At 48.1% G+C, this 24,650-nt stretch overlaps 1 protein-coding gene across 2 annotated transcripts; it reads left to right on the top strand.

The window, feature by feature from the left end:
* The first annotated feature begins 2,459 nt into the window (after positions 1-2,459).
* CTTNBP2NL (CTTNBP2 N-terminal like) lies at positions 2,460-23,750 on the top strand. 2 transcript variants are annotated; one of them, XM_050326701.1, is made up of 5 exons: positions 2,460-2,513; positions 7,402-7,509; positions 16,930-17,160; positions 18,848-18,955; positions 19,729-23,750. In XM_050326701.1, exons 2-5 carry the CDS (start codon positions 7,411-7,413, stop codon positions 21,202-21,204), a joined length of 1,914 nt encoding a protein of 637 aa, XP_050182658.1. In that variant the 5' UTR covers positions 2,460-2,513; positions 7,402-7,410; the 3' UTR covers positions 21,205-23,750. The 2 variants fall into 2 exon arrangements, with proteins under 2 accessions (XP_050182658.1, XP_050182659.1); XM_050326702.1 differs by having other exon boundaries at positions 2,507-2,636.
* The last annotated feature ends 900 nt before the right edge of the window (positions 23,751-24,650 follow it).

Genomic DNA, 24,650 nt, shown 5'->3' on the forward strand with positions numbered 1-24,650 from the left:
GGGACAGCCTGTGTGTTCTGGGAGCGTTCTGTGCTGGGAATGGATGTTCCCTGCGGTGATGTGCGAGCATGGATCCCTCACTGACCATCGCCACTCGATGTGGATCTTTGTCCCTACCCACTTTTTCCCCCAAAGCCCATTTTTTCTGGGAAGATGAGATGCTGTGCCGGTTTACAGCCAGCTGACGGATCTCCCTGGCAGGCTGCACGTCCTGCTCGTAGGATGTGGTGAGTTAAGTCAGCCTTTGCTTTGTCTGACTTCCTTAATCTGTGGCACTCCATGAGCCCCCTTCCCCTTTTCTGAGCAATCCTCCCTGCAGACAGCTCATCTCCCTCTGCCAGCAGCCATCTACTCCCCTGGTTCTACCCAGACTTCCCAGAGCATCCCCCTCCTCTTACACCCTCCCCAGCCCATCCTTCCTCCTCCAAGAGCTTCACCCAGCACCCTCGTGTCCTAATGAGGGTGAAAATGGTGTTTAGGAAGCAAAGAGAAGCCTGTGATGTGAGCTATCACCATTTTTCATCTATATGATTAAAGGATGTCTGCCCTAAAACCATATTTCAAGGATAAAAGAGGAGAGACGGGAGGAGCCCAGGGTGAGAGAAAGGTAATTACAATTATAGGTCTTAATAAACCAACTGCTTGTGGCAGTGCCACGAGGGCACTTCCAGCCTGGCACAGCTCAGGAGATGTAACCCATGTGCTTTTTTTCCCCCCCCGGGCTCTGAGACTGCAACACCAGAGGCGCTGCAAAACTCCCAGTATTTATCAAGGCTGGGAAATAACGCTCAGACAGCCTGTCTAGACAAAACCATCCTCTGAACATACTACACACAAGATTGCAATGGGTAGAGGTGGCATTGTCTCTGTGCCAAGTCCTGTCACCGTGTGACACCTTTCTGCAGCGGATTTGGACGCTGCTGGTTTCATGGCACGGCTCACAGGCCTCGTGCTGCAGCTCCACGTGTTCCCAGCGCTTCCTAAAGTCACATTCACAGAGTCACAGAATCGGCGAGGTTGGAAAAGACCTCTGAGATCATCGAGTCCAACCCATGACCAAACACCACCTTGTCAACTAGAGCAGAGCAGTGAGCGCCACATCCAGTCTTTCCTTAAAAGCTTCCAGGGACCGTGACTCCACCACCACCCTTCCAGTATCTAACCCCCCTTCCTGTGAAGAAATTCTTCCTGATGTCCAACCTAAATCTCCCCTGGCGCAGCTTAAGACAGTCCCAGCAGCGGGACAAGCCATTAAAAAGCGTTTTCAGCTCAACAGGACCGAGCACATCAGCGATGCCGAGCGAGCACACCTCGTGGAAGGCCGGGGGTGGAACGATTTGCCACGTTCTCCACAGAAAGGGTTGGTTCTCGTGCTGGCTTAGCAGAGTGCTGGGTAAGCAGCTCTGGCAGTGAAAATCCTGCTGCCCTCAACAGTGTGGGTGACCCCGCTCCAGCTGAGGCATCCACGGGCAAACATTCCTTCCAGCAGCCGTATTCAGGGCTCTTTTCCACAGCTGACGGCAGGTAAATCAATCTAAACACTGATTTTTTCCACAGCAGCTCCAAGCAGGGGAGTCGTGAAAGCTCATCGGAGGGAAGTTGTGGCAGGCTGTAAGGGATGTGCCCAGGTGAGTCACGCCGCGAAACAGCGCGTGGTGTGATGGCCCTTCCCAAAGAAAACACAAGCGTTATAAACACCCTCGGGCAAACCATCAGCCTCGAGAGTGAGGCCAAATTCAGGCTGGGCTGCCATGAGGGGCAGGAGCGGGAGGTGTGAGGGGAGAGCTGCTGATGGGGGGAACGGGACTGCCCCGAGAACCGTGAGGGGAACAGGGCTCAGAAACACTGTGGAGGACGGGACCGGGAGGTGTGAGGGGAATGAGGCTGCCCTGGGCACCGTGAGGGGAGCACAGCTCAGAAATGCTGGGAGGGCAGCATGAGGGGCTCTGCTCTGCCCCGGGCACCGTGACGGGCACTGCTCTGCCATGGGCACCGTGAGGGACTCTCAGATGCACCGCCCTTGCCTGGGCACCACGAAGGGCTGTGAGGGGCACTCTCCTGCCCCGAGCCCCCTCCAGCTCAGGCACCGCCGCTGTCCCCACCAGGGGCTCTGGGGGTGCTCCTTTCGATGTGTTTTTACACACCCCGCTCCCGCTCCCCGCCCGGGCCGTCCCCTCAGCGCGGGGGCGTTGGCTCGGGCGGCGCCCCCGGCCCCGCCCGCGGCGGAAGTGACGCGCCAATCACGGCCGCCCGCTCGCTCCGCCGCGAACAAAAGGGATTTTCACCCTCCGCCCCGCCCCCCGCGTGCCCGCCCGCTCCGTCTGATTGGCTGCCCCCGCCGCTCCCCTCCTTCTCCCCGCCTCCCTGGCGGCGGATTGGCCGCGGGGCGCGGCGGGCGCGGCGCTGATTGGCGGGCGGGCCGTCACTCAGGGAGGGGAGGGGCGGAGGGGCGGGGCGGCCGATGGGGAGCGGAGCGGCGCGGCGGCGGCGGCGGCAGTGGCGGTGCGGGGCAGGTCGGTGCGGGGCAGGGCAGGGCGGTGCGGGGCTAAGCGGGTCCCGCCGCGGGCTCCGCGCTCGGTCCCGCTCGCTCCGGCCCGTCCTGTCGCGGCGCTGCGGCTGCGGGCGGGCAGCGGCAGGTGCGGGGCGGCGCGGGCTGAGGAGGGCGGTGGCGGGGCCGCTGCGGGCTGGGGTGGGGGCGGCCGCGGCTGGGCGGCACCGCGGGGCGCGGAGGCGGCGGGGGAGCGGGGGCGTTCCCGCGGGGGGAGCTGGGCCGGACCTGGCGCGGCGGGGTGGGTTGTTGTGTGTCCCTCCTCCCCCCTACCGGGACCAGCGGTGCCGCCCCCGGGGCCGGGGGAGCTCGGGGGGCTCGGGCTGCGGCTGCGGGGCGGTGTTTCCCTTTGTTTCGGTTGCACCGGCCCGGTTGTGCCGCTCGGGAGGCGCCGAGCCGCCCCCTCCCGGGGTGCCGGTGGCCGGGATGTGCGGCTGGAGCTGCCCCGTGTCCCGGGGTGACCCTCGTCCCGTCCCTGTGCCGGGGTCACCAGCGATCGTGTGGAAGGAGGGGGCGAGGCTCCCCCCCGGTCTAGGGGGGGGGCTGAAGGTCAGCGATGGTTTTGGTTTTCCTTCAAGGAGCTGCAAAGGGGCTGTTCGAGGACTCGCACGAAGCACACGCTCAAAATTTTGCTGATATTCTTCTTTTTCCCAGTAGTACTTCAAAAAATAACAGTGCAAGGATGTTTTTATTTTGGGGTGTGTGTGTGTGTGTGTGTGTGTGTGTGTGAATGTCCTTTCTCCTATGAGATGGAGGCATAAACCCTTCTCATTTTAACCTGATTCTCCCCAGTTGTGATGCAATGCCAGGTTAGCACCGTAGATGCACAATTATAAAGTGCATCTTGGCTTTTTTTTTTTTCCTATTACATAAACGTATCGTGTAATTATTGTAACGACTCGAACATCACGCTACAGACACAGCAGCAGTTCAGGGGAACTTGTCTATCAGGAGTTCCCAAACTAGTCATTTAGGTTCTCCTGGGAATGCCATTACACGACTGCCCGTGCTGGCTCCTGGAAAATATCAGCTCCTCTTCGGGGACAGGCAAGAGAAAACGAAGCTGGGTTATGGACACAGAGGCATTGTTGCATTGGCACAGCGGTGGAAATACCCTGTTTCAGAGGAAAAAGGAACAACAAGCTTTGTTCTTCATAATATTGCTTTAAGAAGTGGAAGAGTTTGGAGCCAGGGGGTTTGCAGAGGATCTTGAAGCTTCCACCTGACGAGCTGCCCTCTCCGTGCCTCGGGCTGATCTTTGATTGCTGCCCTCTGCCTCCAACCTTTGCTGAAAGCGGGTGGGTGAAGTTCCCTTGGGCTGGCAACCTTCTTTCACTTGGGTCGTGCTCCTGTGTGTGTGTGTGAGACAAGTGAAATGGAACCTGGGCTGGTTTCATAATCACCTCGCCGTGATTCAGGGCGAGGAGGAGCTGCCACGCTCTGGAAGCTTATCTGTTTTGTTCCTCAAGTGGCACATGCCAAAGATAACTCCCCCCTGGTTTGTTGGCTTGTGTGGTTGTACCTACGTTTAAACGGCTCTTGATGGTTATTTTCAGTTAAATACCGGGAAATAACTTTCTTAGAAGAGTCTTATCTCCATTCACAGTCTGCTGGGGAGACTCTAATGGTCCAGAGCTCACCTTTAGGCAAGCAATAAGCAATTATCTTTGTTTATGCTCTAAACTCGGGCTTATTTGTCCAAAAATGGTGCTATATCTCAGGCTCAGGGAAAATATTTATACCATCAGGCTAAATAATGAGGTCCTTGTGGTTGTGCTCTGTGATTCCACTCGGCCTGTTTTCCCTGGATGGGAAGGGGTAAACGTGCCCTGGGAATTGCTAGCTCCTGTTTCTGGTGCTGGGAAACTCAATCTCCTGCTTAAAGGTTTGGAAGCAGAGGGTCAGGTTCCCCAGCTGAGGCATCCAGATCCCTTTGGCAGAAGGGGGAGAACAGGGGGGTTGAATAGGGTTGGAGTGTGATTTTCTGTTAATAAGTGGGAAGAGGGAAGGCACAGGGATGTGCTCAGGAGCCCGTGATGCCAAAGGGCTGGGAATGGATTTGGATTTAGATTTGGGCAGGGGAGGAGGAGCTCAAATATGTGCTTATCAGCTCTTTGATCCAGAGATGCTTCTTGTTCTTGTAAAATAACAGCTTAGAATGACCAGAACTTTTGACCCCCCACAATTTTCAGCTCTGGTGTTGATGGGAACGCTTGGGGTTGGGATCCATTCAGCATAGCAGGAATCTGCCAGCTGGGTTCTAGAAGCTCCCTGTAGATCCCTGCAGAATACAGGAGCGTTTTAATGTGGTTCTTTTTAGGGCAGTGACCTTATTTGTAGCCTCTGCTGCCAGTCTGTCCCCTCAGTGTGGGGTAACTGGTGCAAACAGAGCAGTTAGAGGTGGAAAAGCAGCAGGTTGCACGCAAGGAAGCTGAGGCTGCACCACTTCTACACCTTTAATGTTCCCTCTTGTTGTTGTATAAATGATTGCCCTTGCAAACCGGCTCCTGCTCTTTATTTCTGTAAGTATTTTTACCTGTATATTTTAGGCCAGGGCTTGTTTATGTTATTAAGCTGATTAAAGACTACAGGGGCGTGGTAAGAATAGCAGGGCTTATTCCTGTAACACTGGGAGGTACAAGTCACAATGGGAGTATTTAGGATATAGAATAGAAATTATTACTGCCCAGACTGATAGCTTTTAAATGCCAAACTGGAGCTGGTTGGTAGCTCATGGAGAAATGCAGCTGCACATTTCCATGTCGTCCCCTTTTTTAAGGGAAAAGCCTGGATAGGGTCACGTTGGAAGCCCATGTTCAACACTTACTGTCCTGGGGTGGCAGAATGAGATGATACACTTTGTTCCGAGATCTCAAGGGAAACTTCTCCTTTTTAGTTCTGGTTTATAATGCCAGAAAACCAATATAACAAAGTTGTTTCCCCTCAGTACTGATTCAGTCCTGGCACCTGTGAATTTAATCTGAGCAAGGACTGAGGTGGTTTTGTGCATCTCCTGAGCAGATGTTTGGATATTCCACATTTAAAAGGTGCCCAGGGAAGTGGTGCAGCTCAGACTTAAGCACCAACAGAAGCACAGTAAATATTAAAGGCTAAAAACAAGCCTACTCTCCTCACCCTGTGTGGCTGCTTAATTACATTGTAGCATTAATTTGCTGCTTCTGTTGCATTCTCTCCCTGTTTAAGTTAATAAACGAGTTGTAAATCACACTCTCCCTGCGGTGTCAGCGAGCCAGGATCCTCATGGTGACAGAACTGTCCAGCCTTTCCTGAAACTTCTGGTCAGGTTCCCATCCTGGCCCACCAAAGTGTGATCTGAGTCAATGTAGTGAGTTAGGATCCTAAGTTACACCTTTGTGTCAAGTCTTGATCAGGCTTTTTTAACCTGGTGACAGATTGAACAGGTTTTCCAAACACTCCACTCGTGGTTTTTCCTCTTGAATATGTGGATGCAGTGCTGACAGGTCCCTGCTGTCCAGTTAATTGGGTTTGGAACAGCCAGTCGTGGTCACTTCCCCTGGTGTTTCTTGAGCAGCCCGTGGCAGTTGGGAGGATGAGCCAGAAGAATCTGAGAGCAAGAAATGTTGCTGCTTTATGGGATTTCACGTCAAACACTGCATGAAGCAAGAACGTGAGTGTGTGGTGAGAGCCTTCCCCGCTCAGCAGGAGGCCAGGGAGCCACATTTCTGATTTCTCTTGCTTGTGTGAAGCCACTTGCTCCTCTCTGAGCAGAACTTTCTGTTCCCCGTGACTGGAAAACTGCTCTGGCACAAACAAGACAGAACTCGCTTTTGTGGAGAACTCTCCGAGGCACAGTTATGCAAATCAGTTGTAAAGGAGCAGTGACTTCAGACAAATTAGGCTTCAGCTGAATGTTTTAGCTGGATAGGCTTCTCCAGTAAAGGCCAGTTTAACCCTTTATCACTTGCCACTGGAGTTTGATATCTCTGAGAAGCTTCTTTGTGCTGTAGCATCTTCTGATTGGCATGAAGTTTGGTGAAACTTGGACTCAGAAAAGTGTGTTTGATGGTTGTGCAAAGCACAAGGCTGTCTTGATGGGTATATTTGTATTACAGGCAAGGATTTAGTCTGAAATGATTTACATTTTCAGCAAAATAATGTAATGAAAAGGCTTATTACTGGGCAACATTAAGTGTAGCAGCAAAGATGCAAGGGAATAAAAAGCTTCTTTAAGTGCAGTTCAGATGATGGATCTCTGTTCTTACGTAGGCAGTAAAATTGTATTTAATAAATGATGGTGATACTGAAGCAGTTGGAAAGAGTGGTAATTAAATGTGTATTTTCTGTGGCATTGATTTCTTGTAAAGTGGTCTGGGCCCGTTCCATCAGGAATGGATAATGGCATTCCTAGGAATCATATCTCAGCCCTGCTATATTCCCTTCACCATGGAGCTTGTGTGGGTGGCCCAGTTTGGCCTCCATTCACCACAGCTCCTCAGTGATGTTTGCAGCTGTGTGATCCAGATGTGTCATTCACAGCTTTTAAATATCCATGTTTTTCCTCTCCCCCCCCACTTTCCTGTTAACTTTGGCTACTTCTTGGTGATTGTTGTGCACTCTCTGCCCTCACCATCTGGGTGTGCATATGTTGGTGTCCCCTGGGAAAAGGTGACAATGCCTCTCCTACAACTGGCCTTGGAAGCTGGAGGAAAATGATCCCCTTGTATATTGTTCCCTTCTTCCCCTCGGGGCAATCTGCAATCCAAAATCTGGAAAGCTGAAGTTCAAATGGAGATTATATGTCATATCTTAAAATGCTGATTTTCATGTCCAAGGAAACACCTAAACTAAACTCTGTTCCTTTTTTATTTCAGGTTTTCAGGATGAATCTGGAAAAACTCAGCAAACCAGAACTACTGACGCTCTTTAGCATTCTAGAGGGAGAGTTGGAAGCAAGAGATCTTGTCATAGAGGCCTTAAAGGTAACGTTGTAAATACCAGGATAAGAGACAAAAATGCCACTCAGTTCTGCTCTAAGTTCTGCAGAGCACTTGTATCCAAGGTGAAATTCGGAGGCAAAGACTTATCACTGGCTCAGAATCCCACCTTAATATCAGCAGGATTACCTAATAAATGCTGTATTACCCCCTATGCCTTGGAATTCATTATGGGATGCTGGCTGCAGGAAGCATTTCAGCGTTGAAATGCGGCCTTACCTGCGTGTTTCCAGCCTTCCCCAGGAAAGATCCACGTGTTTCTGCTGTGCAGGAGCGTCCCTCAGAATTCCTTTGTTGGTTTTGTTCTCCTCTAGCAGGAACTCTGCTCCCCGGGAGGGATCACAGATCAGTCCTTTAGTGAGAATAACGTCACACCGAGTGAAAAGCACCCGTGGCTTTGTGTTGTCTAAGCCCCCATAAGCTGGCACTGCTGAGAGCAGCAGCCCAGTGGGCTCAGCTGCTTATTCTTTCCCTTTGCTGCCACAAGCATCAGTGTAGCAGATTCCTCATTCCAGTGAGGCAGAAACCAGCTAAAACTGCTCAAAAACGGTCAAGTTTAACCCACATCAGTGCAGGTGACGTGGTGGGGCCTCTTCTTGCAGGGGTTGCTGGTGGTGCAAGGGAAAGTGGCTGAAGTCGTGTGGTCTGTGGTGCTCCCTGGCCAGTTTGTTGTGTTAATATCAAGCCTGGAAATTAATTTTAAAAATATATAGTCTGTGTGTGACACTGCTGCCCTTTGAAGGAGGCCTGGTTGGCACTCAGCACCATCAGGAAGGTGGAAAAAAAAAAACCCCGGTGGTATAAATGATGGAAGGGGTCAGTCTTTGAAGCAATGAGTTGTGGCAGGGTCGAATATTGAAGGCTCTTCCAAGCTGACCTGTCACTGCTCATAATGTTTAAAATTCCCAGCTATTTCCAAAGAGGGATGGCAGCTTGCAGGCCTGGGAGCTGCAGGGCTTGGTTTTCCAGCAAAAGCTTCTGTAGCTCGATTCCAAACACCTCTTAGGGGAGTAGAGGGATGTCCTCTGCTTATGTTTGTTGTTGATTGTCTTTGCATTTAAATAATATTTTCATTTTGGAGGTACATCTTACCCTCTCAAAACTGTGCATCAGGTGGAAGGTTTAGCTGCTGTCTTGAAAGAGATTTGTTTCTCCTCTGTCCTGGGATCTGTTTTCTCATTCTGTGTGGCCAGAATTTGTTACCCAAACAAGCTTCACTTTAATATTTCAGTGTGAAATGCGTGTAATGGAGCACAGGGAGACCGATGGGAAGGAATGCAGCAGCTCCATTCCAGAGGCTTTTTACTGCCTCCCTCCCAGTGTAAAGCAATTATCTCTTCTGTTGAAATTTAACCTGCAGTTCCCTCTTGTGTGAGGAGATTAATACAGTCAGAATACCCTTTGACATAATCTGTCAAGTACTCATAACTGAGAAGGAATTAAATGAAATTGTAACCTATGCCTGATAATTATGGAGTATAAAATACTGAGCTAATCAAAGGTTAGTGCTGTTTCCCCCTTCTTCTGTAAGGGATATACTGCAGTGTTTCATCTGGAGATTGTCAGGAAAGCTGGAGGTGGGAGGACAGGGCAGGGAAAGCTTCGAGTCACAACTGGCTCTTGCTGCCTCCTGAGCATGAAAATTGCAACCCCTGAAAACTGGCCAGTGCCTGCAGCAGTGGGAGATGTTGCAGATCTCCAGCTGTGCTGCTCCTCACATCCAACAGCTCGTTCCCAGGGCTGCTGCATCCAAAGCCTGGCTTCCTGCTGGCAGGAGCCCGCGCTGCCCTTTCCATACGTGGAAGGAAAAGTCGTGTCACTGCTTGATCCGCTGGCTGGGCAGAGGTTCAGCAGCAGAGAGCTCCCAGCTTTGCTTTGTCCACTTATTTGGAGTACAGAGCTGGAGAAATTCTGGGGTTTGTTGTGTTTTTCTCGTTGTTTGCTGATAGTAGCTGTGGTAACAGCTTTACCCCGGCCTTCCTGGCTGAAGAGTTTGATTGTGTGTGACTAATTAAAGGAAACCCTGCTAATCTGTTTGCTCACGTTTTGATACATTTAAGTGCTGCCCTGAAGAAAAAAAAAAAACAAACACCTTTTAAGACCGAATTAAAGATTGAAACTCTGAGAGCATTTAGTTTAACTTGCATATATTGGACAAATTGAGCTGTAATTTGCACTGAGAGAGGAGTTGGAACACCCAGGTCTAGGGAAAGGAATTGTCTGACTGTGGCCTCACAGCTCTCTCTGTTCCCTAAGTGTTGTGGACATTATATCCTGCCTCAGCTGCCAAGTTTCTTTGGAGGAGTGATAGTTTTATGTGAAGTGCAGGTATATTGTGGGGGAAAGGTGGAGTTCAAACCTCTGAACTTTATTAGGGGATTACACGATCCTAAATCACGACAGTGATTTTCTCCAGCAGTTACCTTAAACCCATGAATGTCAGCGGTTAAAAATCAGAATTTTATCTGCCCATTGACTTCCCACATAGTAGCAAAAATGCATTTCCCTTCATGGACTAATTTAACTCCTAGTTCAGATATAAGTGCTTCTGAACTCTGGCTGTCTGAGGCAAATCCTTTGCTACGTAATAGGAGAAGACAGGAACTTGCAGGGGAAAAAGCATCTCCCATTTGTAAACTCGTAATTTGATTGTAATACAGCCTGCAATAATTGATACTCCTGCACACTCAAACATTTTGCATCTGGCATTTAGCAGAGGGAATCCATGCCTGCAGATGACAAAGCTTAAAATAGTTTTCCTCCCCCTCACGGTTGGTTGGCCCTGGCCCTGCTTCTCTCTGGGTCAAACTCGAGCTGCTGAGCTGGGGGTTCCACTTGTGCCCCCTTTGCTTCCCTCCCTCCCCAAATCTTGACTCTTTCTTCCTCGCTGCCTTCTCTGTGGATGTCTCTTCACACCTCTCCGTGTGCTGGGGTGGAATTTTAACTCCTGGGATGCGTTTGCTGCTCCCAGAGCAGTTGTGAGGTCACCTCTAACTGATGCTTCCAGCATATCATGGCTCGCCCTCCCTGACTTGTGGCCCTCACTGCTCTTGTTTTTTTTCCTGTAGTTTGCTTTTTTTCTTGTGTTTTTGGAGTGCTGGGCATTGTAATAAGGACAATCATCTCTCCCTGTGAACCTGGTCTTGCCTTTTGATGTCCATTTAAAATTGTGATATTACTTCAACAATTATTTATTCAACAGTTATACTTGTATAAAGTGAACAAGTTTACTGTGTTCAAAATACCCTTTCCCAGTACTTCAGTTTGCTTCCTCTATTTTAAAATCTCTTCAGAGAAAAAACCCCTTTTTTTTTTTTCTATTTTTTTTGCCTAAAAGTGGCTTCCTGTCCACGACATAAATCTCAATGTTCTCCTTGGAACAGACCTTAAGTCTCACTTCTTATTGTGCTGCTTTTCCTGTAGTTATAATTGTGTTTATATCATCCAAAAAACCCCAGATGCTGTCAGAGAGTTGCATAATACTGAGAGTTAGACTCTGAGTCCTTATTGCTATGTGGAAAGGACTGCAGGAACCACAGGTTCATCTTCTGAAATAGCACACCACGACTGGAAACAATTCAATATTTAAATGGGTCTCCGGTGCTGTGTTAGAGCACTTTGGTCCCTGCCCCCCTGCTCTTTAAAGAGGATTTTCCATACATTAGGACTGAAGTTCTGTTTACTTTTAGAAAACAGGAAACAGCTTTCTGGCTTTTTCTTTTATGTTAATAAGGCCTCAGGCAGTTTACACTGGAATAGAAACTACTTTGTGTTAATGACTGGGAGCTGGTGTTCATCTCTTTGCTTCTGAGTTCAGTGATTCACTCTAGAGCAGCATTAATGCACTGCAAAATTAAGTGTTCCTTTGTCAGTGGATTTAGAGACTAAAAGTTCACAGAGCAGTTTCAAAACCTGAAGTTCTACCTCTTGTTTAAATAGAAAGAAAAGCTCAGTAATACAAAACCTTGCTGCAGATGCTGGTAAATCTTTTACAGATGGGGCAAATTGGGCTTTTGCATCACTTGGAAAGCAGCTTCCACGGAGCAGTGTTCCCAGGGGTGCTGTCCTGCTGGAATGCAGCCCTTCCTCACAGCTCTTCTTGCAACTTTGGGGGAGTTTTTTGTTTATTCCCCGCTTGAAGCAGCACAGTTTGCCAGGATCCTTCAAAACAAACTGATTCTCGTCACCTTCTCAGTGCCCAGGAAGGTGCTGAACAGGGAGCAGAGAGGTGTGGGAATGTTTTAGGGGTGACCAAGGGGCAGTCCCTGAGCGTGGTGCCATCCCTGCATCATCTGGGAGTTGGACACAGCCAGGCTTCACACTCTGGACCAGAAGCTGCCAGAGGAAGAAACTGCAATTTTATGCTCTTTGACATTTCCTAAGAAAAGCTCCTTATCTTCTTCAAAGCTGATAACAGGCCCTGCGTGGGTTAAACGTGGGCAGCTCTCGTTTATCTGGTTGGTTCACTCGGTGTAATGATGGCAATCAAGACAGAAGCTGAGTTTGAGCCCTTTGCTTTGTGGCTCTGTGCTTGGCACTGCTGCAGAGCTGGAGCTGAAGCAGCACTGGGAATCCCACTCCAGCCTTTTTTGACGTTTGTTTTTGTGCAAAGCAAGTGGTCCCCACCCCCCATTTCCCTTCTCTCTGTCAGTGTGACCTCAGCCTGTCTTTATTCCCAATATCTGTCTCTGGGGAAAGAAGCTAATAAGGAAGTTCAAGGCAGCAAGAAGCTATTTAAAGATTATTCCACTCTCTGCTGCATGAAGGAGGAACTTCTGTGCAAATTATTACTGGAGAACTGCATACACAGTAGCTGCAGTTAATTAACAGCATGTTTGCCTTGTGCTGATGAACTCTAAAATTACAGGCAAGAGGAATACTCTACATTGTGTCCAAAAAATACTTGAAACAAGTCTTGGAAATTCCCTGTTTGATGTTCCGGTAGAACGAGTTGTAAAGCTTATTGAGTGCAGAGAGAAAACGCTGTCACATAAACAAGGCTTCAGTAAAAGGAAATCTTTTATTAAAAAATCATACAGAAATAGGTTATGGGAAACATTCATCCCAAACCAGCCTAGAAATCCCAAGAGGAAACAGCAGCTTTGCCTGCACAGGAAATATCTCTTCAGTTGGGTCAGATATTGCTTCTGCTCCATAAAATCAGAATTCTCTCTTCCCAAATGGACTAGCAGTGACCCATTATCCAAACTCGAGCTCAAAGCCAACCGGTTTCACATGGAACCCTCTCTGCTTTTACCTAATTCTTCCAATCATCTGGAGTTTTATTTTTAAGACTAGTTGATGTGCAGGGCTGCTTCCCTTTTTAAAAGCAGCCCAAGCTTAAATGTTATCTTCTTTTCCTGTTGGGAGAGGGCAGTTTAATAGTCTTCAGAATGGCTGAATAATCCATTTAGTTGCTTCTGGAATTTGAGTGTTTTGATATTCACAGCTCTGCATATTTGAGATGATACAGGTGGAGGTGCTAAAATAGGAGATCATGCAATTGCTGAGGATTTCATCTCCTTTCAAAGCACAGTTGCTGCTGTTGGAAGTATATATATATATTTCATCTCTGATCCAGATGAAATTTTCCACTCCTAAGTTAACAATGCATTTTGTAACCTCATTTCCTTATTCTCAAAGCCTGATTTCCTGTGGATTTATGTGTTTCAACAGGTTGATAGTGGGATCTGAGATCTAGGTTTTGGGCTCACTAACAGAATATGTCTCTTCCATCATCAAGTTCCTTCTATTTTGAAAGTTGAACAACAGTTTTTAAGACTGAAATCCAGTTCAGACAGGACAAAAGTGCACGGTGGCCCAAAGGCCAAAGCACTTGGGTTTGTGTTTGCAAACGAGATGTGGTCGGTGTAGGATGACCTGGCTAAGGCTTTTCCTAGTCTAGACAACTTTAATTAAGTGTTTGTGCTCTGCTGGCTATTAAAGAGGAATAGCTGGACTTGAGAAAGCTCTTCATGTTATGATAGTCTCATCTGTTTGTCATGCCAGTGCAGGAAAATACTTAATTGCTCAGAGTAGCAAGGAAGAACTTCTTGTTCTTTCCCAGACAGGAAATAAACCACCCCAGTAAATTCACCAGAGAGCAGTGCTGTGAGGAGCAGAGGAAAACAGGGCTTTGGTTACACCTCCAGGGTGGCAAAAAACGGAGGGGGACACACCTTAATGCCAGTTCTTTGAGATTTTATTGGCAAGAACTTGCCCAGTAAAGGCGAGGTTTGTTTACACTGGTGAAACGCTGGTGCCCTTTGGAAGGGTCTCTCCCGTGTTTCTGTGTGGTTGTGGAATGACCAGCACTGGGATGAGTTGGGATTAAGCTCATCTGTCAAGGCCAGCTGGATGGATATCCCAGTTTATATTTACAGGCTTTTTAAAGCTTGAGTCATGTAGAAATTCCCCCCACACTTATACTGAGGTTTCATTGAGTAATTTTTATAAATTTATTCAGAAAAACTGAAGATTCCCTGTTCCTATTAAAAAAAAAAAAAAAGCCTGTAGTGTTTCCTGTGATTCATTAAACCAGGGCTGCCCCATTATCCAGGATTGTCCTCCCACTTCCAGGGCTGATCTTTTCCTTCCTCTCCTTTTTTTTTTTTCCTTTTTTTAATTATGTAAAGTTAGAACAATATCTGCAGCTCTGATCAAAGGTATCCACAGTTCCTGATGGGTATTGCTGATAGACAGGGAGGGGTTTCTGTCAGTGTGAGCTGTTCCTCTGTGGTTGTTTACTGCAGGGGGTTAAAACCCAGCTCCAAACAGGATGAATGCCCTTAATTGGGTTTGGTTATGGAGAAGATATGGAAATAAAGAGCAGTTTGCTCTTGTGTGTCAGTGTGGGGTGGGGAGTGGAGCATCACACACCTCCTGCTATGGCTGGAAGGTGGGATGGGGGAGTTAGGTTGGGCCTCAGGGAAAGGTTCTTCCCCCAGAGGGTGGTTGGGCACTGAGCAGGCTCCCCAGGGCAGTGGGCACAGCCCCAAGTCTGCCAGAGCTCCAGGAGGGTTTGGACAACGCCCTCAGGGACAGGGTGGGATTTTGAGGTGTCCTGTGCAGGGCCAGGAGTGGGACTCAATGATCCTTGTGGGTCCTTTCCAACTCTGGGTGTTCTGTGGTTCTGTGAGCACAGCCCTTGTATGCTCAAGTGAAACATTTGCATTTTTGGTACTGGGACATCAGGAAACAGCCATTCCAAGAAGTCCTGGCTTCTGAGCTGCCTTTTCATTGGAGCCAGGCTCAGCCTTTCCTATCTGAAAGATGCCCTTGTGCAGTCCCAGAAGAACTGGGTGACAGTTTGCCAGTCCTGTTCCCTGAAGGGGTTTCTGGGGCAGTGCCCAGCGAGGCTGGCACGGGCTGGCTCTGCATTCAGAGCTGGGAGCTTTGTTTCCCACCCTGTGCCAGCTCAGTGCCATTCACAGCATCAGCAGAGTCAGGGCTGCGTGGGGGCTGCTGCTTGGAGCCCTCCACCAGCTCTGGAAAGCTGCTGTGCTTGATTTGGGGTGGCTTAGTTGCCATTTGTGCTCTGCTGGGAGCAGAAAGGTGAAGCCCATCTGGTGAAGTACAGGCAGCGTTTGTTTGGAGGCAAAAACATGTCCTTTGTGTGCCCTGGCAGGAAAAGTGCAGCTTGGATCAGAACCCTCCTGTGGGTCACACAGTGCTTGGCTGGTTGAACACGCTGAAGTTTTGTTCTAAATTAAACACTCTGTGGTTCAAGGTACCAGAACTCACTCTTGGCTTTCTGTGGTGCAGGCAACTCGTGCAGAGGAAAAGCCACGTGTGTGGCCTCACTAAAAAAACGTGCCAGTGCAGAACAGAACAGAGCCATTTACATGGCAAAGTAAAGGTGTGAATTGTCACAGTAACCAGTCCTTAGGAGGCAGTTGTGAGTCAAGAGGAATCAAATTTAAACCTGGGGTTTGGAAGGTGTTACTCCTTGGCAGGTGCAGCAGCTCCTCTGGGCAGGGGGTTGTGCTGTCAGAGGAATGAAATAGTCACAGGTTTTCACAAATGCTCAGAATCCCAGGATGAAAACAGTCACAGGTTTTCACAGAGCCCAGAACCACTTCAGTAGAAATCAATGATTGTGTTTCTCCCAGCCAGGACAGCTCTGAGGGCTCTTTTCCCTCCTGTGCCTTTTTGTTGCATAAATATCTGTTTTCCTGTGGTTTCTTATCATGGTGGTAAACATGCAGATAATACTTTAATATCTCTGTGTTTATGAAGTTTTGTTTAGTTTTCAGAACTTCACAGTAATCATTCAGTAGGATAAGCCTGCTGGTATCCTGACAAACAGATTTCCAGATGGAATGGCTGATTCATCATCGTTTGGGTTGGAAAAGACCTCTGAGCTCATCGAGTCCAACCATTAAACACTGTAAATGTAGAGCCTGGTACATGGGAGTTGTCTTAATTCTTACATGTCACCAAAGAAACCTCATCATTCCTGTCTTGCTTCTTGAGAAACCAAACTCTGTTTAGTCTGGATGAGGACATTAAGGATTTTATTAACAATTCATGGATTTATAGGCTCTGGCAAGACTGAAACTCCTTAATTGCTCAACATGAAATTCTTTGATGGTGACACAGTCAAGGAAACCACACAAACTGCTTCTTTCACTGATGGGACAGTAAATGATTAAATCTTTTGTAGAGCAGGAGTTGGTACTTACCTTCTTTGCTTTCACACAGTTTTGGAATGTTAAGTCATGGCCATGGCAGGTAACTGTGGTATGAGGATGTTTGTAGACTGAATGTATTGTGGAGATGCTGTTTTTAAGCAAGATTTTCCTTTATTTCTAGTTTGTCTGGGGCCACTCGGTTAAAAATCACTGTTCAGCAGGGACAGTGAGAAATTAATCAAGGAAATGCTTTTTTCTAACCTCCCTCAGGCTGAATAGTGTGGGTTTGCTTCTGTTCCAGCTGTGGGAATGAAAACATTTACAAAAACCACTTTCAAGACTCAGGTGTGTCACCTGGAGAGCAGAAGGATTGTTGTCCTTGTCCTGCACTTAACTTCTCGTGGTATTAATTTGATCAGAGTGTTTGTCCCTTTGTTATTGGTGCGATCAGAAGGTCCAGGGGGACTTTGGAGGTCACACCAGTGGCATGGGCTGTGCTGCCTTTCAGGTGGATCACTTTGTTTTGTGAATTGCTCTCCTGTCTGTTAACCTTTAAGGTGACACACACAGTTGTGTTTTTTCCTGTCTGAATGCTCCCATTCTTACAGCAGATGACAGGATATGAATCAGATTGTGCTGAGTTCTGTTTATCTCTTAAGTGCAAAACAGAGAGAGAGGAATATTAACTACAAAATGCTTTTCTTTTAGCTGGTTTTTGGGGTTTTTTTTTGCTTCAAGGATATTAAAATGCTAATTCGTTTCTGTGTTGCAGGCCCAGCACAGAGACACCTTCATTGAGGAACGCTATGGCAAGTACAACATCAGTGACCCACTGATGGCTTTGCAGAGAGATTTTGAGACCCTGAAGGAGGGGAATCACGGGGAAAAACAACCAGTATGCTCCAACCCTTTATCTATTTTGAAAGTGGTGATGAAACACTGCAAGAACATGCAGGAAAGAATGTTATCCCAACTGGCTGCTGCAGAAAGCAGACACAGAAAGGTGGGTTTTTTGCTTCGAATAAGATGTGCATTTTGATGGTATGTTGACTTCAGCAAGAACAATTAAATCCCTGAGGTTTGGTAGCTGAAAGGACTTTGCACCTTTGTTTAAACTTCTCGTTCAAGATGATGCAGCTGGTAAGTTTATTGGTTATCACTGCCAAATTTGAAGCACACACGAGATGGTTTTTGTTGGGACACTCCAAAAGGGAATTAGCTCACAGCTGGCAGGTGCAGTGCTTCCCAAAATGTACGAAAGGATTTCTGGAAGATGGAATTCTCAGCAGAAAGTCACTGTCCTGCTTGTGACTTATGCTCAGTGGTTGTTGAAGAGCTGGTGCCGGGTAGTTATGGGAGGGCACCTCCTTGTGCTTCCCTAAGGAAGTATGGAGTGACCAGGAGTATTTTTGTGCTATTTGACCTCTATAATGAAGCACCTGTTATTCTTCAGACATGGTTTTAGTGCATATTGACACCAATAAAGTCCTTGGTTCACAAACTTCCACAGAAATAGAAGTCTGTGGAAGTAACAGCAAGGCTGTGTTTCACTTTTCAGCCAAATATCTAATTAAAATCAGACATTTTTCCTCCTTCTCCTTCTGTTCTCCCTGTCTCCTCCTGTGAAAATCTCCCTTATATATGTAATGATATATAAGCATTATTTGGAAGCTTAAATTTCAGGAAGATGGATCTTCTGAGGAACTGCTAAGGAGGAGCTGCTAAATTCAGGTTGAGCATGTGTTGGGAGAGCTTGGAGTTTTGGTGATGAGATACAGCAGATCCTCTTGGGAAGTTTGTATTCTGGGGTGGTTCTTCCTTGTTGAGTTAATAGAATTTCAATTATTCATGTAATTCAGTGTTAAAGCTGAAGGAGCTCCTTAACTGGGTCCTTATGGGAAGCAGTTTCATTTCAAGAGCTCATCTTGTTCTTAAGTGGAGGAACAAATTAATGTTCTTTAAAATAAACTTTGCACTGGAGTCCTCAAATCCCTGTGAGGCACTGGGGAGAAGGCTGTGTGGGAATTACTGCTGGAACCATAGCAAGGACTGGCCTATCACTGGGGATTTTATTGATGGTCCTGCCAGGAAATTCTGAGTTTCAAGGCACAAGAGGCACAAGACTGAAATACAGGGGGTTCCATCTGAACATGAGGAAAAACTGATTTATTTTGAGGGTGGCAGTGGGCACTGGAATAGGCTGCCCAGAGAGGCTGTGGAGCCTCCTTCTCTGGAGATATCCAAACCCCTCCAGGTGAACCTGTGGCAAGACCACCTTTTGGACTAGGGGTCTCCAGAGGGCCCTTCCAACCCCAACCATTCTGGGATGGGAACGCTGATACCGTGAACTTCTCAAGGCAGTTCCACAGTGTGGAGGAGAAGCTGCAATTTAGGTATTTGATACTAAAATGAAGAGATGAAGATAGATGCAGTGTGACATTTTCCTAACCTCTTTCACAAACTGACTCGGTCAGGCCAGGTAACAACATCATATTGAGCCTGTCCAAAAACGTGACTTCGAGTTGAGTTTGGAACTCTGAGGCTGCAGCGGTTGCTCTCGTGTGTCATTTTGGACCTGTGTGAAGGCACTGAGCTCTCCTTGTGACTTTGGACCTGTGTGAATGTCTGTGCTGATCTCTCCCTGCTTGTAAACACCCCTGGGCACCCACTGACTGGTGTTTGTCTGGCAGGTGATCCTGGACCTGGAGGAGGAGAGGCAGCGGCACGCCCAGGACACGGCCGAGGGGGATGATGTCACCTACATGCTGGAGAAGGAGCGGGAGCGGCTCACCCAGCAGGTACAGTTTGGGAGCTGCTGATTGCCCAGCCCTCAGAAACCCCGAGCTCCTGGGTGGTGAACTCCACACACGGACGTGTTGAAAGAGGAGCAGGAACCTCCCTCTCCAAGGCACTCCTGGATTTTATCATTTTGCTATGAAAAACAACCTTAATTTCTCGGGGTGTTTCGGTAGCTGAGCAGTGCTAAAAAGCTATTAATAGGCAATCAGATCTTACTGCAGCCTGAAATCTGAGGAGTGCTCAAGAACAGGGCTGAACTTACAGCTGGTGGTGCTCCGTGTGCTCAAAATTCAGGATAAGTCATGGAAGATCTCCTGGGGGTGTTATTCAGAGATGCTAATAAATATTTAAGCCACGGTTTTCAGTTACTCCAGCGCTGCTGCCTTTATTAAGCACACATAACACATCAGCATTTTAAAGCCTAAATGCCTTTAAAAGGCAAACTGACAAAGCAGTAAATGAGGTGGAAGCAGGCTTTGCTCCGGCTCGCTTGTTCCATCAGTGCATGGCAGGCTGGGTGTGTACCTCACTAAAGGTCAATTGAATTTCATACATGATAAAACTACTAGTAAGTAATAATTCTTGCTACGTGCAAGCTGAGTCATTCCAGACTGCCTTGCAGGTTCCTGGGGCAAAGAACCTCTTTCTTAGCCGTTGCTGTCTTTTATAGTGTGATTGCTCCAAGATACACACTAAGCCCTGTTCCTTTTTGGGGCATTGCCCTTCGAGGCTTTAAGGTTCCCTTAGAACCTCTTTTGTTCCTAATTTGCAGGTGGAGTTTGAAAAATCCCAAGTGAAAAAGTTTGAGAAAGAACAGAAGAAGCTGTCAAGCCAGCTGGAGGAGGAGAGGGCACGCCATAAGCAACTGTCTTCCATGCTTGTGGTGGAGTGCAAGAAAGCCACTGCCAAAGCAGCTGAGGAGGGGCAGAAGACAGCAGAACTGAGCTTGAAATTGGAAAAGGAGAAGAGTAAGGTGAGCAAGCTGGAAGAGGAGCTGGCAGCCAAGAGGAAGCGGGGCTTGCAGATGGAAGCACAGGTAGAAAAGCAGCTCTCGGAGTTCGACATTGAGAGGGAGCAGCTGAAAGCCAAGCTGAACAGAGAAGAAAACCGTACAAAAGCACTCAAAGAAGAGGTGGAATGTCTGAAGAAAGCCCTGAAGGAGCTGGAGGCTTCTCAGCAGGAGCACAGTCCCTCAGAGCCTTTGCAGCCGAGCCCCTCGGTGGTGTCCAGAGGTGTCACAACTGACAGTCCCCTGGTGAAATCTGTGTCTTGCCAGACCGAGTGTCTGCAGGCAGAGAGAGCACACCCTGCCAGCACAAGCAAAGCTGTTCACAGCGTGTTTCCCAGCCCAGTTCACTCCTATGCAAAATCCAATGGGCATTGTGACACGGATGGGCAGACGGGTGGGGAGCCCCTGCAGACAAACCCCACAGAGAGCCACGGTCAGAGGGAGAAATCTGCTGGTGCAGCCTCCGAAAACGTAGTGGAGAATGGAAGTTCCCCTGTGAGAACGGAGTCACCGGTGCACTTGATGTCCCAGCACCCTTCTGCTGGGGTCTCCCTGTCCCCCAGCAGCACAGCTGGGTCCTCCCTGACACCTTCCCCCTGCTCCTCGCCGGTGCTGGCCAAACGCTTGGTGGGAGCCTCGGCCAGCAGCCCTGGCTACCAATCCTCCTACCAGGTGGGCATCAACCAGCGCTTCCACGCGGCCAGGCACAAGTTCCAGTCCCAGGCTGAGCAGGACCATCAGTCCAGCGGGCTGCAGAGCCCCCCGTCCCGGGACCTGTCCCCAACTCTGGCCGACAACTCGGCAGCCAAGCAGCTGGCCCGCAACACGGTCACTCAGGTGCTGTCCAGGTTCACCAGCCAGCAGGGCCCCATCAAACCCGTCTCCCCCAACAGCTCCCCCTTTGGCACGGACTACCGAAACCTGGCCAGTGCTGGGAGCCCCAAAACCGAGTCTGGGCACTCCCCGAGCCCCGTCAAGGTGTCCAGCCCGCTCAGCCCGCTGTCTCCTGGGATTAAGTCGCCCACCATTCCTAGAGCAGAGAGGGGGAACCCCCCGCCCATCCCTCCGAAGAAGCCTGGCCTGGCTCAGTCTCCTGCTGCTGCTGCTGCTCCTCTCGCCAAAACCCCTTCCCAGGCGTCCCCCCTGGGTGCCCCCATGGACGTGGCGAGCAGCTGCTCCAACAACGCTGTCGTGTCGAATGGCAAAGACCTGGAGATCCTCCTGCCAACCAGCAGCTAGTCTCCAGAAACTGGGAATGTGGCATTCCACGGCTCAGCACCCTGGAGCTAAGACACTGTTTTTCCACTCCATGTTATTTATTTCCATAGTAGCAGATTCTGTCTGTATAAAGCATTTAGTATATTTTTTTTTCCCTTTTTTTTTTTTTTTTTTTTAATAGGTAGGAAAATATTTTTGTTTATGAAGAAACCTTAACTACAGCTATACAGTAGCCTCCAAATGTCTCATGGCAACAGTCAGATCATTAGAGAAGAACCATAATCGTGTGGTGGGACCTATCAACCTCTAATGGGACTGAAATGCTACTTTTAAATTATGGAGAAAAAGATGATTTTTTTTTTTTTGCAGACTTTTTACTCCAGATGAACATTTTCTAAAAGTGCCTGAACTAAGCCTGCAATATGAATGTGATTCTCGGGAAAAGGTGAGGAGGGGACCATCTAGCTGCAGAAACAAATCCTTCTGAGTCCTGAATGTTGAAGCCAACACTGGTTTTTCTTTTGAGTTCTTTCCATTTGCTACGAGAAGTTAGCAAATAACGCTACAAATTCTGTGAGGTGACCACCAGACCAACACTCCCAGCTAATTTGAAGGAAGCACATGAGGTTTTTTGGGGTAAAATTTAGCTGTAACACAATCCAGATACTTTTTTCTCACGGTGTTTCTTGTCCATATAGTTCTTTTTGCTTTCCTCGAACACATTCTGCAGAGATGTCAGTGTGCTTTTAAATGGCTAAACTCTGGTTTGTGGTGTGTCACCCGGAATTTTCAAGCTCCTCAAGCATTCTACTGTTGTGTGTAGAACTTCTGAGAAAAAGGATCTTTCTGTTACTTGACAAAGATCTCACTATTACTTGAAAAAAGAAAAAAAATCACTAATCCATATGACACCGGTTTTTTTTGCAACAGTAACACGGGATCTTCGACTGTAAACAAAAGCAATAATTTTGTTCCTCATCTCTGTCAGCTGTGTCTGACTGACCTGGATTTTACCCACTAGCTTTGGGATCTTGCTGGCCTTCCTTGGCTACAATTATGGAACCAAATCATTACTGCTGTGGACATGAATATGGATGTATGTGTAGGTTTATCACACACATATGTACTAAACACACAGTGTGTTAGGGAAATCTTTATCTACTCTTGATCTTCTGCCTAATATGAAGAAGATGTGGCAATTAAAAAAAAAATCAAATAACATTTAGTGAGGAATTGTCTAAGTTTGAGGCAAATCATGAGTGTGAAAAAGCATTTGGGCCCAAGAGGGGAGAAAGCAGCTGGTTCCTGTGCAGAAACATTTGCTGCAGGCAAAGCAGCCAGCACAGCACGGTGATTTTCTGAGTCACTGTGGTGAGAAATACAGGACAAACCCCACAGATCAGTGGCAGGGGCCGAGAGCACGACCCTGAGTTAATGATCTCTGGTGTTGGATGGGAACTGATCCTAAATTTAGCCGCTGGACTTGCTGCTCGGTGTCGTCCAGCGTTGAGAGCACTTCCCCGTGGTGTTTACACAGAGCACAGCTTCCCACTGCCAGAGACACGTTCTCCTTTGCCATTTTTTTCAGTATTTCATTAGACAAAAGCCACCTTTGTTGGGGGGGAGGCTCCCTGTGCCGTGGGAGGGTCCCTGCACTCGTGTCCACGGCGTGGAGGTTCCTTCGGGCTTTGAGCCCCGTTCCAGAGGACACCAGAGCTCTGGGCTGCTCTGAGTGACCCCACGCACCGTGGCAGGTGTTTAGACTGGAACAGAGGTTTGTACAGACCTTTTAGCAGCCCTTTTTAAATTGTGGGATTATGGGCTGTCGTTCCTAATCCAGCAGGTTACACCAGCAGAGAGACAGAGGCAGCCAGAGCTAAATGGGCAGTGACTCTTTTGGAAGCACATTTATTACTTTTTTAACTAAGTATCCACAGGAGACGTTTTTTTTTTCCCTCTCGCTGGGAGAAACTGTAAAAATGGATGGGCAGGCGGATTTTGGCCCATGTATCCCTTCCAGTTCAAAAGTGAGGCTTTTGTATACACTGCTTTAACGAGTTTCTTTGCTTTTGCATTAATCTAACTGGTATTATCCCCTTTATTGATAGCTCTAGAGAGAGAGAGAGATGCTATGATGAAGTCTAATAGGAAATGCACTGAGTACTGTTTCTTCTGAAATATAATATGGGAAGGGGGTATGCAAAAGAATGTATTTTTGCTAGTAGCCTAACTTCTGAGAGAGACTAAGCACAAGGGATTAAAATGGATCCAACTAATTCAGTAAGACATTTAGAGTTAGTATTTAACTGTTGATGTAGATTCTGTGTGGAAGCAACTAAATATTTCTTCTCTAACTCACATCTGTCCTAAGCAGACATTGTTGCAGAGTTTGTCACTGGCTAATGGAGTATAATGAAGTGCAAAATGTATAACACTAGTATTAATTCATTAACACTTGTAAATTTGTAAAGCCAAATGTACCAAGCTGAAGTCTTTAATCATTTTTATAGCTGATGGCATTAAACATGTTAAACATTCATATTATCAATAAAGGATTTTATTTTTAAGATGTGCAAATTGCTGAAGGAGGTGTTTGGAGTTGAGACCGCCCAGCAGGAAACTGTCCTGGTGGTGAAAATGGGGTGTCTGTGATCACATGGGACCTGGAGCTTTAATGGAGGCTCAGAAATATCAGAAGGAAGCAAATTTCTGGGGACTGGAGCAAGTCCTGAGCAGTTGCTGCTGCAGCCTGGGCTGTGTGGCTCTTCCATCACCCCCCACCTGCAGCTGCTGGTGCTGGAATTTGGGAGGTTCCCTGGGGCACCGTGTGCTTCAGGTGGCACAGCACGCTCAGGGTGCTCCACACAGCTCTGTTTTTTAGGTATTTTTGAGTTAAACCAGGTTTTCCCAGAGTGCCTCTTTGCCACAGTGTTATAGTATTGGATGGATAAGGCTTTTAGGGTATTGTATGAATGAACCCTTGGGGAGGAAATGGATGTGCCAGGCCCCTGCTGATTTGTTCAGGCAGAATTTCATGGAAATTCCCTCTGCCCTGGAGGAGTGTGGCTCAGTCATGTCACAGGGAGTGACCCAGCTCAGAACAGGCCCTGGGCTGTGGATTTGCCCAGGATGCAGCGTGTCCATGCACAGAACCATCACCTCTCTGCCCTGGAGAGCTGCTCCGGGTGCCTCCCGTCCCACCCACAGGGAAGAGCCCGCGGCTCCTGTGCCTCCCCCATGTGCACCTCAGTGGTGACCTGTTTTTCTTATCTTTACATCAGTTCAGCTGAGCGGGTTTTGCAGCAGCCTGGGAAGAAGAAGCTCTCTGTTCACCTCTCCAGGTGTGATGACACCCCAGAGTGCTGTGCCAGTGGTGGCACCAGCCGAAAGCCACCGAACAAGCGCCGCTTCCTACCCGTGAGCAGCCGGAGGTGAGGAGCCCTGCCCGGGCAGGAACGGGAGCTGGT

The sequence above is a fragment of the Myiozetetes cayanensis genome, unplaced genomic scaffold (genome assembly GCF_022539395.1).
Source record: "Myiozetetes cayanensis isolate MyiCay16 unplaced genomic scaffold, myiCay2020 scf32, whole genome shotgun sequence".
In the NCBI taxonomy this organism is placed as follows: Eukaryota; Metazoa; Chordata; class Aves; order Passeriformes; family Tyrannidae; genus Myiozetetes; species Myiozetetes cayanensis.

Coding starts and splice junctions, on each gene's coding strand:
- CTTNBP2NL (XM_050326701.1), top strand. CDS start 7,411: ATGAATCTGGAAAAACTCAGCAAACCAGAACTACTGACGCTCTTTAGC. Junction 17,161..18,847: donor CAGAAAGCAGACACAGAAAG/GTGGGTTTTTTG, acceptor TTTGTCTGGCAG/GTGATCCTGGACCTGGAGGA. Junction 18,956..19,728: donor GGGAGCGGCTCACCCAGCAG/GTACAGTTTGGG, acceptor CCTAATTTGCAG/GTGGAGTTTGAAAAATCCCA.